General features: G+C 46.8%; 1 protein-coding gene and 1 pseudogene across 1 annotated transcript; both read right to left on the reverse strand.

Moving 5' to 3' along the window:
• Positions 1 to 3,770: 3,770 nt before the first annotated feature.
• On the reverse strand, positions 3,771 to 7,695 carry LOC129560815 (homeobox protein NANOG-like; annotated as a pseudogene).
• Positions 7,696 to 14,603: 6,908 nt separating this feature from the next.
• On the reverse strand, positions 14,604 to 16,069 carry LOC129561081 (retinoic acid early transcript 1E). Its single transcript, XM_088840949.1, has 3 exons — positions 15,997 to 16,069; positions 15,142 to 15,405; positions 14,604 to 14,893 (listed from the first exon to the last, which is right to left on the reverse strand). Exons 1-3 carry the CDS (start codon positions 16,067 to 16,069, stop codon positions 14,604 to 14,606), a joined length of 627 nt encoding a protein of 208 aa, XP_088697075.1.
• Between the last annotated feature and the right edge of the window lie 681 nt (positions 16,070 to 16,750).

Below are 16,750 nucleotides of genomic sequence, written 5' to 3' on the forward strand. Positions count from 1 at the left end.
GGAACTCTCTTGCTTTCTCCATGATCCAGCAGATGTTGGCAATTTGATCTCTGGTGCCTCTGCCTTTCTTAAAACCTGCTTGAACATCTGGAAGTTCATGGTTCACATATTGCTGAAGCCTGGCTTGGAAAATTTTGAGCATGACTTTCCTAGCATGTGAGATGAGTGCAATTGTGCGGTAGTTTGAGCATTCTTTGGCATTGTCTTTCTTTGGGTTTGGAATGAAGACTGACCTTTTCCAGTCCTGTGGCCACTGCTGAGTTTTCCAAATTTGCTGGCATATTGAGTGCAGCACTTTCACAGCATCATCTTCCAGGATTTGAAATAGCTCAACTGGAATTCCATCACCTCCACTAGCTTTGTTCGTCGTGATGCTTTCTAAGGCCCACTTGACTTCACATTCCAGGATGTCTGGCTCTAGGTGAGTGATCACGCCATCGTGATTATCTTGGTCGTGAAGATCTTTTTTGTACAGTTCTTCTGTGTATTCTTGCCACCTCTTCTTAATATCTTCTGCTTCTGTTAGGTCCATACCATTTCTGTCCTTTATCGAGCCCATCTTTGCATGAAATGTTCCCTTGGTATCTCTAATTTTCTTGAAGAGATCAAAATAGCCAAACAGGACAGAGGAAACATCAGTGGAGCACATGGTAGCTTAACCCTTCATCTTAACAACTGTAATTCTTAACAAGGAAAGCCTCTCACTGTCAGAAAATAGGAATAATCCTTTGTCACACATCTTTGTTCTTTTGCTCTGTATTCTTGAGGTTAGATTCTGGATCCTAGAGATACCCAAAAGACGGTGTGATAATTTAGCTATCCATAGCCAGACACTTTTTATCATGTCTGAAAGCTTCTGAAATCCCTTTGATTGGACTCTAGTCATACCCTCCCCACAATTCCCACCCCTCCCAAATTGATACAAAAGGCATTGACACAATTGGCACACAAGGTAGAGAGGTTGTTGTTGTTTACTTGCTGGTTCAGTTCAGTAGCTCAGTCATGTCCAACTCTTTGTGACCCCATGGACTGCAGCATGCCAGGTTTCCCAGTTCATCACTAACTCCCAGAGCTTGCTCAGACTCATGTCTACTGAGTCCAATCCAATCATCTCATCCTCTGTCATCCCCTTCTCCTCCTGCTTTCAATCTTTCCCAGGGTCTTTTCCAATGAATCGGTTCTTTGAATCAGGTGGACAAAGTACTGGAGCTTCAGCTTCAGCATCAGTCCTTCCAGTGACGATTCAGGACTGATTTCCTTCAGGATTGAGTGGTTTGATCTCCTTGCAGTCCAAGAGACTCTCAAGAGCCTTCTCCAACACCACAGTTCAAAAGCATCAATTCTTCTGCACTCAGCTTTCTTCATAGTCCAACTCTCACATCCATACATGACCACTGGAAAAACCATAGCCTTGACTAGACGGACCTTTGTTGGCAAAGTAATGTCTCTGCGTTTTAATATGCTCTCTAGGTTGGTCATAGCTTTTCTTCCAAGGAGCAAAAGTCTTTTAATTTCATGGCTGCAATCAGCATCCACAGTGATTTTGGAGCCCCCAAAAATTAAGTCTGACACTGTTTCCACTCTTTCCCTATCTATTTGCCATGAAGTGATGGGACCAGATGCCATGATCTTAGTTATTTGAGCACTTAGTTTTAAGACAGATTTTTCACTCTCATCTTTCATTTTCATCAAGAGGCTCTTTAGTTCCTCTTTACTTTCTGCCATAAGGGTGGTGTCATCTGCATATCTGAGGTTGTTGATATTTCTCCCAGCAATCTTGATTCCAGCTTGTGCTTCTTCCAGCCCAGCGTTCCTCATGATGTACTCTGCATATAAGTTAAATAAGCAGAGTGACAATATACATCCTTGATGTACTCCTTTCCCAATTTGGAACCAGTCTATTGTTCCATGTCTGGTTCTAACTGTTTCTTCATACAGATTTCTCAGGAGGTAGGTCAAGTGGTCTGGTATTCCCATCTGTTTAAAAATTTTCCCCAGTTTGTTTTGATCCACACAGTCAAAGGCTTTGGCATAGTCAATGAAGCAGAAATAGATGTTTTTCTGGAACTCTTCCTTTTTCTATGATCCAGCAGATGTTGGCAATTTAATCTCTGGTTCCTCTGCCTTTTCTAAATCCAGTTTGAACATCTGGGAGTTCATGGTTCACATACCATTGAAGCCTGGCTTAGAGAATTTTGAGCATTACTTTGCTAGCGTGTGAAATGAGTGCAATTGTGTGATAGTTTGAACATTCTTTAGCATTGCCTTTATTTGGGATTGGAATGAAAACTGACCTTTTCCAGTCCTGTGGCCATGGCTGAGTTTTCCAAATTTGCTGGCATATTGAGTTCAGTACTTTGACAACTTCAATAATTTGGCCACTTGATGCGAAGAGCTGACTCATTGGAAAAGACCATGATGCTGGGAAAGATTGAAGGCAGGAGGAGAAGGGGATGACAGAGGATGAAATGGTTGAATGGCATCACCAACTCAATGGACATGAGTCTGAGTAAACTCCAGGAGTTGGTGAATGACAGGGAGGCCTGGCATGCTGTGGTCCTTGGGGTTGCAAAGAGTTGGACACGACTGTGTGACTGAACTGAACTGAACTGACTTTGACAACATCATCTTTTAGATTTGAAATAGCTCATCTGGAATTCCATCACCTCCACTATCTTTGTTTTTAGCAATGCTTTAAATGGCAACCCACTCCAGTATTCTTGCTTGGAGAATCCCACGGATGGAGGAGCCTGGTGGACCACAGTCCACGGGGTCGCAAAGAGTCGGACACGACTGAGCGACTTCACTTTCACTTTTCACTTTTTCTAAGGCCCACTTGACTTCGCATTCCAGGTTGTCTGGCTTTAGGTGAGTGATCACACCTTGGTGGTTATCTGGGTCATGAAGATCTTTTTTGTACAGTTCTTCTATGTATTCTTGCCACCTCTTCTTAATATCTTCTGTTTCTGTTAGGTCCATACCATTTCTGTCCTTTATCGAGCCCATCTTTACATGAAATGTTTCCTTGGTATCTCTAATTTTCTTGAAGAGATCTCTAGTCTTTCCCATTCTATTGTTTTCCTCTATTTCTTTGCATTGATTACTTACAAAGGCTTTCTTATCTCTCCTTGCTATTTTTTGGAACTCTGCATTCAGATGGATATATCTTTTCTTTTCTTCTTTGCCTTTCATTTCTTTTCTCAGCAATTTGTAAGGCCTCCTCAGACAACCATTTTGCCTTTTTGGATTTCTTCTTCTTGGGGATGGTTTTGATCCCTGCCTCCTATACAATGTCATGAACCTCTGTCCATAGTTCTTCAGGCACTCTATCAGATCTAATCCCTTAAATCTATTTGTCACTTCCACTGTATGATCATAAGGGATTTGATTTAGGTCATACCTGAATGGTCTAGTGGTTTTTCCTACTTTCTTCAGTTTCAGTCTGAATTTTGCAGTAAGTTCATGATCTGAGCCACAATCAGCTCCTGGTGTTGTTTTGCTGACTGTATAGAGATTCTCCATCTTCAGCTGCAAAGAATATAATCAATCTGATTTTGGTATTGACCATCTGGTGATGCCCATGTGTAGAGTTGTCTCTTGTGTATGTTAATTATTAAGTCCCATCCAACTCTTTTGCGACTGCATGGACTATAGTCTGCCAGGCTTCTCTGTCCATGGGATTTTCCAGGCAAGAATACTGGAGTGGGTTGCCATTTCTTTTTTCAGGGGATCTTCCCAACCCAGGGTTTGAACTGGTGTCTCCTGCACTGGCAGATGGGTCCTTTACCACTGAGTCACCTGGGAAGCTCCAAGGTAGAAAGATACAAAATTCTAAAAGAAGAAAAATTCTAGAGAATACAGTCACTGCTCATATTAAAGATAGAATAATATAGCTATCTATAAAAATCCTGACTCTACATTTATAGAGTAATTTGGGAATAAATCCATGATTTGCTCCTGGGAGCTGAAATACTTAGCAGTTTGTTACATTATAGCTTTCTCCGTTCCGTTTCGTCGCTCAGTCGTGTCCGACTCTATGCGACCCCGTGGACTGTAGCCCACCAGGCTTCTCCGTCCATAGGATTCTCCAGGCAAGAATACTGGAGTGGGTTACCGTTTCCTTCTCCAGGGGACCTTCCCGACCCAAGGATCGAACCCGGGTCTCCCGCATTGGAGGCAGACACTTTAACCTCTGAGCCACCAGGGAAGCCCATAGCTTTCTCCAGCAGTCTCCAAAGTGCCTTCCAAATAGCTTTCTCCAGCAGTCTCCAAAGTGCCTTCCAAATCGCTGACAGGACAGTTTTGCGGCCCTGGATCTGGGGCGGCAGGAATTCCTCGACATATTTGTTGAACCGATTGTTCGAAGTCTGGCTGTTCCAGGCTTGGGGATACCAGCTCTGACTCTTTCTGGGGTGGTTGCTTCACAACCAACTGTTCCAGCTCTGGCTGCTCCCAGGTGGGATATCCTAGGTCCATTCACTCCGTATAGGCAGGTTTCCAGAAGAGGTCACCAAGCAGTCCTGTGCCAGAAATAGAAACCCAGGAATTCTGTGGTTGTTGAGCCCTGAGTCACAGAGTCACTTTTCCTCGGTCAGTTGTTTTTCTGGTTCTGGAACCAGGGCTTCACCTGTTTGTAGCTAAGTTTCAGGATATTGGAAAGTTCTTGCATCTGCTGGAGGCTGATTCCTGCCTCTGAAGTCTGTCACTGAGCACAGACACCTGGGTCTGAGTGAACATGGTTCTGATTTTCTGTTTCTTACCTGGGACCTTCTCTTCCTTCTTCGCTGCACTCTTTTCAGCGGTATGGGCAATAGTTTTATTCTGGGGCTTGTGGAAGAATCAGAACTGACCAGTCTCCTTGTCGAGGGTCTCAGCACATGACCCTTGCAAGGACACCTGGTTTCCTTCAGGCCCAGAAATTTCAGACATTGGTGAAGAGTCCCTGGAATTGGATGCTTTGGGGCCAAGCAGGCTGGTTCCACACTCATGTTGTGGAGTTGAAGCAGAGAGAAAAAAAAACCTGTGAGCTAGATGGTAGGAAGAGTTCAAACCTAAGAACCTAGGTAGAAGAGCTTAGAGAAAGGTGAAGGCCTCCAGGTGTAAAAGAATTAAGAAGATGGAATGAATGGAATCAACTGTCAGGAGCCAACCAGCCCAATCTAGAGAAAGGAAAAAAAAAAAAAAAAAGTGTTGATTCTTAAATGAGGTCATACTCTCCAGCAGGCAGCAGTCCCTCCCTTGCCTGCCTTCCTGTTTTTGCCCAGCGAACCTGCTGCCCTCCTAATGACTGTGACCAAGTTGAAATCAGGTGAGAGAGGCTTGCTGAGATGACCCAGGGGAGTTTATGACTACCATAAAGTGGATGGTGGAGGTGTGTGATATTGTTGAAAAAGAAATAGAAGATAAAAATCCTTGTCTTTACCTCTATTCTGAGCAGATGTTGTTCCCAGATGCTGTTGTCTTCAGTTTAATAAAAATATTTTGTTGTTTAGCCACTAAGTGGTGTCTGACTCTTTGTGACCCCAAGGACTACAGTCCACCAGGTTCCTCTGTCCATGGGATTCCCCAGCAAGAATACTGCAGTGGGTTGACATTTCCTTCTCCAGGGGATCTTCCTGACCCAGGGATCGAACCAGTATCTCATATACATGCCTCCTGCATTGCAGGCGGCTTCTTTACTGCTGAACCACCGATAAAGATACTGTTGTTGTTTAGTCGCTCAGTCATGTCTGCTCTTTGTGACCCCATGGACTGCAGCCAGGCCTCCCCGTCCCTCACCATCTGCTGAAGTTTACCCAAGTTCATGTCCATTGCATCGATGGTGCCATCCAGCCATCTCATCCTCTGATGCCTTCTTCTGTTTCTGCCCTCCATCTTTCCCAGCATCAGGTATTAATAAAAATATTAGTTCTTTACAAATGTACTGCTCCTCTATCACAAGTAGCCACTATTTTCTGACAAGAAACTGAGGGAGGGAAAGCAGTTCAGCCCCTGGGCCTGGGGGAGGCATCAGTAGGCAAAAGGCAGGTGACCCCAGCTGGCACCTGTCCCCAGGCAGTTGTGTGGCATTTCCAAGCCAAAAGAAAAAAAGATTGACGGGAAGTGACAGGGGGTATCAGTTTCTTCCCTGTCCCTGCCCTTTTTTGTTTCCCTGACAACCTCCCTCCCCTTCCCCCATCCTCACTGGTGTCTCCATTTAACCCCTGATGTGCTGTAGACACATCCACATGGCTGGCTGAGGACTTCCCCAGGGAACATGCTGATGTCAGTACAGTAACCCTAACACATATTGGGAAGGGGTCATTGCCAAGTGACTCAAGAGAAAAAAAACACATGATCCTGTCTGAGTTCCGCAGTTAACAACCTACATGAAAAAACAAAAACCATCCGGTGGGAAGTAAACATTATGATACGATCAGTTGTAGGGTGGCCTCTAGTCAGGATAAAGTCCTTGTATGGGGCCTGGGAGGATGCCAGGAGTAGAAGACTCTGGAAGTAGAGAATTCGTGGAGTCAGTGCCGTGGGTGGGGTGGAGTGTTTTCCAGGAACTTGCCTCAGGCTCCTGAGCCCTGTTTGCCCTGAAGCTGCTTCTGCTGCTGCCAGAAAGAGCTCAGGACATACGTGGCCGTGGGTATCTAAGGGCGGGGCCGGTGTGTGGGGGGGTCTCTCTGTGCGGGTTCCTCACTTCCTGCCTGAGGTGCTGCACAGAGCTGGCGGAGAGATGGGAAAATCTGAGATGAGGGGGTAAGAAGAAAGGCAGGAGGGTGAGGAGGAAGTGAAGGGAGGAGAAAGGAAGCGGGAGCGATTAGGGGACAGTGAGGGGGAGCCAGTCTGGAGGGGCGCATGGCAGAGTGCTCCCGGTGGAGGGTATTAGGGGACAGTGAGGGGGAGCCAGTCTGGAGGGGCGCATGGCAGAGTGCTCCCGGTGGAGGGTATTAGGGGACAGTGAGGGGGAGCCAGTCTGGAGGGGCGCATGGCAGAGTGCTCCCGGTGGAGGGTTCGCGCCCCACCCCGCCTCTTCCTTCTGCGTCATTTCCACCTCCCATCTTTGCCCCACACTGCCCATCCCTTGCCACCAACCCTCTCGACCTCCCCGCCTCCATTCAGCGCCTCACACTCTTCACACACAAAAGATCACTTCCGTTGGTGTACCCACTCCCACCTGCTGCACCCCCAGGAGTCCCTCCCCGTGAGCTTTGTAGGCAGGAGGGGATTGAAGGGAATACAATTGCTCAGAGGCTCCAGGCTGATTGGAAACTGAAGGAGGGAATGCAGTTCAGCCCCTGGGCCTGGGGGAGGCCTCAGCAGGTGAAGGCTGGTGACCCCAGCTGACACCTGTCCCCAGGCAGCTCTTCTTGTGTGGCATTTCCAAGCCAAAAGAAACAAAGATTGAAAGGAAGTGACACAGGGGTGTCAGTTTCTTTACTATATCCCTGCCCATTTTGGCTCCCTTACAACTTCAGTTCCAGGCCCAGGCCAGCCAAGGAAAGGCAAGCCAGAGGGAGTCAGTCATTATAGCAACCGCTCCTACACCAGCCATCACCGGCCTTGGCCCCACACTTCCCATCCATGTTTCTTCTCACAGCCCCCGCCGTCACAGACACAAGCCCCCTCATACTCCACACTGCCCTCCGTCACCCACACTCCACCCTGACTCTCCAGCTCCACACACTCATACACCCTCATACACTCCATGCTTCTCACTTATACTCCTTCCACCCTTTTGCACATCAGCCCTCGAGAAATTTTCCATGCAGGTCTCCTCACACCCTCTCCCCACTTTGCACACCCCCATCCCCCACCACACACTTTCTTTCACACACAAGTGCCTGCTTGCCTGCCCCCCACACTCTCCACTCTCTGCCAAGACACACTGGGCTCCCCTCCCACAGGGACCCCGGCTTCCTCACACCATCTCTGTACACACTGCTTCACACAAAGTTCTGCACAGACGGCTCCCGTCTGCTTCCACTGCCATCCAGAAACTTTCCCCTCACAGCCATTTCCCTTCACTGTCTCTCTCCTCTCTGGGCCCCCCAGGGCATCCCCCTCTGGGCCCTCTGCATACGTATACTGTCCACTGCCCTTCTACCCCAGGCTCATCTGTCCACAGTCACACACACACACACACAACATCAAACACCCAACATCCTGACATACTAGTGAGCTGTAGTTGCTCCCCTCATACCCAACACACTCTCCCCAGCGGTCCCTCACTCTCTTCACACTTACCTTCCTCATCACAAATAAGTGTCACGGCCACACACACTCCTCTCTTCTGCCCTTCACCTCTCAAGCACAGCCTCCTTTCTATCACACACACACACACATACACACACACATACTCATACTCTGATGAATCCTCCCCCAAGACAGGGGGCCCTGCAGCAGTCTCAGAGTCCACACACAGCTTGGGGTGATTCTGGGAAGAGGCTGGCTGCCAGGACTCTGCCCCAGGGCTGATCCAGGAATTTTAGGTCTCTACCAGTCAATCCTAAACTAAATCAACCCTGAATAGTCATTGGAAGGACCGACACTGAAGCTGAAGCTCCAATACTTTGGCCTCCTGATGTGAAGAACTGACTCATTGCAAAAGACCCTGATTCTGGGAAAGATTGTGGGTGGGGCAACAGAGGATGAAATGGCTGGATGGCATCACTGACTCAATGGACATGAGTTTGAGCAAACTTCAGAAGATAGTGGAGGACAGAGAAGGCTGGCGTGCTGCAGTCCATGGGGTCACAAAGAGTTGGACATGACTTAGAGACTCAACAACAACCTGGATCCAACCTGAAGCAATGCCTTCTCTTTTTTAATGCTCCAGCCCCATACCTAAAGGAACTCACCAAATACACTCCTACTAGCATACAGCCCTGAGACCACATGAATAGTCATATTCATGTATTAATCAACCTAAACTTAATTTTTGTATATTGTGTCAAATAGAAATTCCTTTTTATTTACATCATTAACCAGTTATCCCTTTCCTATGTACTGATCAGTACACCCTTCACTGGTATTTCTTGCCACACCACTAGATGTCAAGTTTGTAGACATTCCTGGGTCTATTTCTTTGCTCTTTTCTAAAACTGGTCTCCTATCTGCATTATGAGTCACCAACTGCCTTTGGTGTTGGGAATGCAGCTCAAGCCAACCCAAGCTGTGTTGGAAGTGAAGTCCTTTCATAAAAAATTACCAGACTCGACAGCTTAAAGCAATCAAAATTTATCCTTTGGCAGCTGTGGAAAATAGAAGTCTGAAATAATTAGTGTCCTTGATACACAGGAATTTTAATAAAAACTTGTGATTCTCATCAGAAAAGAAAAATGTACAGCATCTTCATAATTGAATTAACTGATTTTATTCCAGACAGGAGAAAACTTCCAATTTATCTAGATATTAGTGAAAACTGAGATATTAATTTTTTGTGACACCCCTACAGTTTAGTGCACAAATCTCAATAAAAGGTCAGTCAGTTCAGTTGCTCAGTCATGTCCGACTCTTTGTGACCCCATGAATTGCAGCACACCAGGCCTCCCTGTCCATCACCAACTCCCAGAGTTTACTCAAATTCTTGTCCATTGAGTCAGTGATGCTATCTAACCATCTCATCCTCTGTCCTCCCCTTCTCCTCATGCCTTCAATCTTTCCCAGCATCAGGGATTTTTCAAATTAGTCAGCACTTTGCATCAGGTGGTCAAAGTATTGGAGTTTCAGCTTCAGCATCAGCCCTTCCAATGAATATTCAGGACTGATTTCCTTTGGGATTGACTGGTTGGATCTCCTTGCAGTCCAAGGGACTCTCAAGAGTCTTCTCCAACATCACAGTTCAAATGCATCAATTCTTTGGCGCTCAGCTTTCTTTATAGTCCAACTCTCACATCCATACATGACCACTGGAAAAACCATAGCCTTGACTACACAGACCTTTGTTGGCAAAGTAATGTCTCTGCTTTTTACTATGCTGTCTAGGTTGGTCATAACTTTTCTTCCAAGGAGTAGCATCTTTTAATTTCATGGCTGCAGTCACCATCTGAAGTGATTTTGGAGCCCCCCAAAATAAAGTCTCTCACTGTTTCTACTGTTTCCCCATCTATTTGCCATGAAGTGATGGGACCACATGCTGTGATCTTTGTTTTCTGAATGTTGAGCTTTAAGCCAACTTTTTCACTCTCCTCTTTCATTGTCATCAAGAGACTCTTGAGTCCTTCTTCACTTTCTGCCATAAGGGTGGTGTCATCTGAATATCTGAGGTTATTGATATTTCTCCCAGCAATCTTGGGCCAGCGGCGGCTGCTTGGCGCTGGAGCAGCTGTGAATAGATACCCCACGTCCAAGGTCAGAGAAACCCCAGTAAGATGGTAGGCACTGGAGCGGCTGTGAGGAGATACCCCTGTCCATCACCAACTCCCAGATTGAGTCAGTGATGTCATCCAACCATCTCATCCTTTGTCCTTATCAAGGAATGTAGAAAAAAAGTTTGTCCTTTCCTCCTCCTTGAGAATTCCAGACCCCTATCTCCTCCTTGAGAGCCCCAGACCCCTTTCTCTTCCTCGGGGATCCTGGAATTCTTGCCTAGGAATTGACTCTCTCAGCTTGAGGATGGACATCTCTTCCCCGTGTCTTCACATGGCCCTCCATGTAACATACCAGGTCTGCTCCATTTTCTTATAAGGATACCAATCAGATTGGATTGGGGTAGACCCTAATGGTCTCATTTTAACCGTATTATTTCTATAAAGGCCTTGTCATTATATGGTCATATTCTGAGGTCCTAGGGATTTAGGGTTTTAACACATGAATTCAGGGGAATACAATTTTGGCCATGAAGTTACTTCAGTTCAGTCGCTCAGTCGTGTCCAACTCTGCAACCCCATGAATCATAGCACACCAGGCCTCCCTGTCCATCACCAACTCCTGGAGTTCACTCAAACTCATGTCCATCTAGTCGGTGATGCCATCCAGCCATCTCATTCTCTGTCGTCCCCTTCTCCTCCCGCCCCCAATCCCTCCCAGCATCAGTCTTTTCCAGTGAGTCAACTCTTCTCATGAGGTGGCCAAAGTATTGGAGTTTCAGCTTTAGCATCAGTCCTTCCAATGAACACCTCAGACTGATCTCCTTTAGAATGAACTGGTAGTGAGAACACATAAATTATATCTCATTAAACCACATATATTTATTTCTAACTCATTTTCCTCTTAATGGAATTTAAAAGTGCCAAATAGCTGTGAAAAGAAGAGAAGCGAAAAGCAATGGAGAAAAGGAAAGATATAAGCATCTGAATGCAGAGTTCCAAAGAACAGCAAGGAGAGATGAGAAAGCCTTCCTCAGTGATCAATGCAAAGAAATAGAGGAAAACAACAGAATAGGAAAAACAAGAGATCTCTTCAAGAAAGTTAGAGATACCAAGGGAACATTTCATGCAAAGATGGGCTCGATAAAGGACAGAAATGGTATGGACCTAACAGAAGCAGAAGATATTAAGAAGAGGTGGCAAGAATACACAGAAGAACTATACAAAAAAGATCTTCATGACGAAGATAATCACGATGGTGTGATCACTGACCTAGAGCCAGACCTCTTGGAATGTGAAGTCAAGTGGGCCTTAGGAAGCATCACTATGAACAAAGCTAGTGGAGGTGATGGAATTCCAGTTGAGCTATTTCAAATCCTGAAAGATGATGCTGTGAAAGTGCTGCACTCAATATGCCATCAAATTTGGAAAACTCAGCAGTGGCCACAGGACTGGAAAAGGTCAGTCTTCATTCCAATCCCAAAGAAAGGCAATGCCAAAGAATGCTCAAACTACCTCACAATTGCACTCATCTCACACACTAGGAAAGTCATGCTCAAAATTCTCCAAGCCAGGCTTCAGCAATATGTGAACTATGAACTCCCACATGCTCAAGTAGGTTTTAGAAAAGGCAGAGGCACCAGAGATCAAATTGCCAACATCCGCTGGATCATGGAGAAAGCAAGAGAGTTCCAGAAAAACATCTATTTCTGCTTCATTGACTATGCCAAAGCCTTTGACTGTGTGGATCACAATAAACTGTGGAAAATTCTGCAAGAGATGGGAATCCCAGACCACCTGACCTGCCTCTTGAGAAACCTGTATGCAGGTCAGGAAGCAACAGTCAGAACTGGACGTGGAACAACAGACTGGTTCCAAATAGGAAAAGGAGTACGTCAAGGTTGTATATTGTCATCCTGCTTATTTAACTTATATGCAGAGTACATCATGAGAAACACTGGGCTGGAGGAAGCATAAGCTCTGGAATCAAGATTGCCGGGAGAAATATCAATAACCTCAGATATGCAGATGACACCACCCTTATGGCAGAAAGTGAAGAAGAACTAAAGAGCCTCTTGATGAAAGTGAAAGAGGAGAGTGAAAAAGTTGGCTTAAAGCTCAACATTCAGAAAACAAAGATCATGGCAGCTGGTCCCATCACTGCATGGGAAATAGATGGAGAAACAGTGGAGTCAGTGTCAGACTTTATTTTTGGGGGCTCCAAAATCACTGCGGATGCTGATTGCAGCCAAGAAATTAAAAGACACTTACTCCTTGGAAGGAAAGTTATGACCAACCTAGATAGCATATTAAAAAGCAGAGACATTACTTTGCCAACAAAGGTCCATCTAGTCAAAGCTATGGTTTTTCCCGTGGTCATGTATGGATGTGAGAGTTGGATTGTGAAGAAAGCTGATCGCCAAAGAATTGATGCTTTTGAACTGTGGTGTTGGAGAAGACTCTTGAGAGTCCCTTGGACTGCCAGGAGATCCAACCAGTCCATCCTAAAGGAGATCAGTCCGGGGTGTTCATTGGAAGGACTGATGCTAAAGCTGAAACTCCAGTACTTTGGCCACCTCATGTGAAGAGTTGACTCACTGGAAAAGACTCTGATGTTGGGAGGGATTGGGGACAGGAGGAGAAGGGGATGACAGAGAATGAGATGGTTGGATGGCATCACCGACGCGATGGACATGAGTTTGAGTGAGCTCCGGGAGTTGGTGATGGACAGGGAGGCCTGGCGTGCTGTGATTCATGGGTCGCAAAGAGTCGGACACAACTGAGTGACTGAACTGAACTGAGTTGAACAAACACTCCAATTCCAGCTATGGAGGGAACTCATGGAAAAGCATCAGGTAAAGCTGATATTCTTTACTGATTATGAGCAAATATCTTATTTAGCAAATTCTTCAAAATGACTAAGTCAATACATGGTAAGGGCCCATCAATAGCCAGGGAAAGTCAGGAGTTCTTTAACTTCTTGGTAAACACACCTCCGAGTAGAAGAGAATATATTAGGCTGGCAGCCAGACTGTCAGTAAGGATCAGTGTCTTCATCCAAGGGCTCATCTAACATTTCCACCTTCTCATGGTCAATGGAAGAAACATCAGATGATGGAACGAAGAGCTGTTAGAACGTTATGTAAACTGTTGAACTGAATCACGGTATTGTCAGAAAAGAAACAATTTTTTTTCATCAAAGAACTGGGGAAACCCTGAACAAGACAACACCCTACCCTAGCCTTTTGAAGTTTAGACCCTGCGTCTTCCCTGCCTGCCACAGGAGTAGATACTTGGTTTCCCTCTGCTCACTGCACTATCTTGCTTCCTACACAGCCTCTTCTACCCCAATAACAGAGTAATTTCAGACCTACCGGAAAGTGTGGGAGCCCAAAACTAAGAGCATCCTCCTAGTTACCAGTAGACAGGGGCTTGGGTGAGACCCGTGGCTCACCTCTACCAAGTCCTGACCAGAACAAACCTGCCCAGGAACCAGAGGCCAGCCTGAGTCTCACCTACCATGGCCCCTGATTTCTTCATACATTTCATGACAATGATGCCATAGGCGGATGAAGATGAAGATCAATGGGATGATGCATTCAATTAATGGGATAGATGCAGGCTGGTGGTTATTGGGGGCCTTTGTCAGTGGTTCTAAAACAAACAAAAAAGAACAAGCCTTGTCATATCTAAGAATCCACCTTCCTCAGCATCTACTGTCCCCAGATAGCACCTGTCACCTACATAGATGCTGGCTCATTACGTGAAGCCACTGGGGTAGAAAGATGCATGGAGTTGGGCTCTGCCCTCATAACAGAGCTCCTATTTCTACTGAGGGAGACAGCAATATTTATTTGATAATCTTGCAGGTGGACACGTTTATTGTGGGGAGTCCTTTTTATTTAGGACACAGCTGGAGAGGTGCTTAATTCGGTCTGGGGAGGGGTGAGGGCTTCTCTAAATGACATTTGAGCTGGTTAAAGGATCAGGACAACGGGAAGGAGAGAAGGTCTGGAAACACAATATCTATATAAATCCGGGGACCATTTAGCAGGGCTGGGGAACTGGGTCATTGGTTAATGAGGAAGGGGGCTCCTGTGCTGAGGGAGGTGGTCTGGGAAAGGAGGATGCTGGGAAATCCTATGCAGTGCCCGTCACTGACTCTCCAGACAGGAAGTCCACCAAGAGATCAGTCACTCCATCCATCCATCATATTTTCAGTTGCACAGACATAAGTGCTCATATCCACACACGAAGGCACTAGACCTCTGAAGAGAGCTACCACCTCCCCTACCTCACCCACACCATTCAGCTACCTGTGGGCTCCGGGAGCAGCATGTTCTCCCAGAGTTCCAGGAATTCCCTAAGCCAATAACTGCAGTCTCCCGTTGAGATCTTCCTGAAATACTCTGCCAGTTCCCGGTTGTTCTCCCACTTCTCCTTGATGCCTGTGGCTCCAGGATCGATGACTGTCCAGGTTATGCTCATGGTGTCAAGGAGGAGGGCTGTCCGTCCATTGAGGCTGAAGTGCAAGGACGCACCAGAGCATTGCTCGGCTTCACACTGACAACACAGCCTGACCTGCAGGGTGGGAGGACCTGTGCCCCCCACACAATGAATTTTTCTGTACCATCCACAGTCCATCCTCCCCAGTCACTCAAGTGCTTCTGTACATCTAGGGGCCCATGATCTTCCGACCATGGCCTGCCCCTTTTACCCATCAGGTCCCCCGGGTCTCTAACGCTGGATCCCGTTCAGTCTTTTCACAGGAAGGACCTCCCTGCATGCACATCGCCCCCACCTGCTTCTTGCAGTCTCCAGCTCCCCACCCCCTTCCCATACTTACCCCTCGGCGCCTTTGTGTCCAGTTTGATGACAGGCAGGACCATCCTGAGCTCTCTTCCTGCTTCTCCCAGTGTTTGGCTCAATTCAGTCCATGCTTTCGTGTCATTGACCTCCTTCCCCAGGACACCCAAAGGTTTGACCTTGTTGCTGTCACTGTCATACTGGAGGAAAGGCTTTGTGTCCACGGAGCCCTGGGCTTGACACCAGGGCTGGCCAGGCCTGGACTGAGATTTGACAGTGAGGTCGAGGCACAGAGAGTGGGCATCTGGAGAGAAAACCGCAGGCGTGTCTGGGAGATTCCCCTCCAGGGCCTGGTTGCAGAGGGAGGGGTCCCTACCCCAGACCCCCTCCTCTGCTGCATCCTCAGTCTCGCCTCATCGTCCACTGTCTGAGCTATAATCTCTTGGATGTCACTGTGGATCCTTTGGGTCCAACACTGTTAGCAGGAAGATTTATCTGACATATTTTTACCATCATGTACCAACTTCTGAGGCAGCAAAAACAGAAGACAGTGTCTGCCTTCTAGTGACTTAAAAATCCATCTGAACAAGCAGGACTTTCAACAGGAGTGGAAAAAAAAGACCACAGAATACAGGCTACATTCATGATGGGCCCCTAATCATCAGGGAAGTTTTTACTGCAGTAGGAGGTGGGGCTTGCCAGGAGAGGGAAAGCTGCTACAGGAGCATGGGCCCGGAAGGCAGGGTGCCACCTCCTGGGCAGCCAGTCCAGCTAAACCACACCCTCACCATCCTAAGAGCAGGTGGACACGAGCCCACCAGGGTGGAGCCCCTTCCCTCCCCATTGTCTCATGTCCCCCAGTCCCCCACCAGAGCCCCAGATCCAGGACACTCACTGCCCAGAGTCTTCCTGGGTTCTATTAGCAGCAGTATCAGTAAAAGATGGCCTGTGGTGTGAGCTAGAGACATTCCTCCCTGCAGTTTTAGGAGAGTATAGGTAAATCGTAGCCTGGAGTGTGTCTATACCTCTGCCTCCACCCACCGCCCAAAGTCTTCAGTCCGAGACAGAGGAAGCCCTGTTGAAAAACAATGGAAGGGACAATTATACCAAGGAAGTATCTTGCAAGTGTTCAAATGTAATTCCTCATTAAAGACAGCAACAACAACCACAAAAAATACTGGCGACAGTAAAAAGCAGAATTCACTTTGAATACCCCACCCTCAGAGACCCCTTAACTTCTGTGAACAAAATGCTCCGGGTTGTGTTGGCTTCTCCCTTCCTTCCAACAACGTCTCTCCCACCCCATCCCCGCCTCCCAGCTGCCTTTTCTGCTACTTTTTCCATCTTCTGCTTAGTCATCCTGTGTTTTTCTCCTACTTCCTTCTCCATCCTAACCTGTCGGACTTTGTCTTCAGTGATCAAGATTCACTCTTATCCAGTGCACACTGATGTTAATCCAGCTAGCCGCAGGCTACAATGGTCTACAGTGGAAGGGGTGTGTACAAGAGTTGTGTTGGAGCTAAGACTCCAGAGAGGCTGGAAGGCAGTAACTAAATAACTGTAGCTAAATGACTTGCTATAACTTGGCATGCTGCCAACTTGACAGCTAGCCTGCATGTTACTTTGAGAGGGTTCTTTTTATTCTCCCC

This window comes from Moschus berezovskii, chromosome 10 (assembly GCF_049115385.1).
Source record: "Moschus berezovskii isolate FMDL1 chromosome 10, NW_MosBer_1.0, whole genome shotgun sequence".
NCBI classification, from domain to species: domain Eukaryota; kingdom Metazoa; phylum Chordata; class Mammalia; order Artiodactyla; family Moschidae; genus Moschus; species Moschus berezovskii.

Bases quoted from the DNA above. Each gene is read 5' to 3' on its own strand.
- LOC129561081 (XM_088840949.1), bottom strand. From the start codon at position 16,069: ATGTCTCTAGCTCACACCACAGGCCATCTTTTACTGATACTGCTGCTA. The intron at 15,406-15,996 runs GTGAGTGTCCTG...TTTTCTCTCCAG, and splicing joins ACCCAGGAAGACTCTGGGCA to ATGCCCACTCTCTGTGCCTC. The intron at 14,894-15,141 runs GTAAGTATGGGA...TGGGGGGCACAG, and splicing joins GGACACAAAGGCGCCGAGGG to GTCCTCCCACCCTGCAGGTC.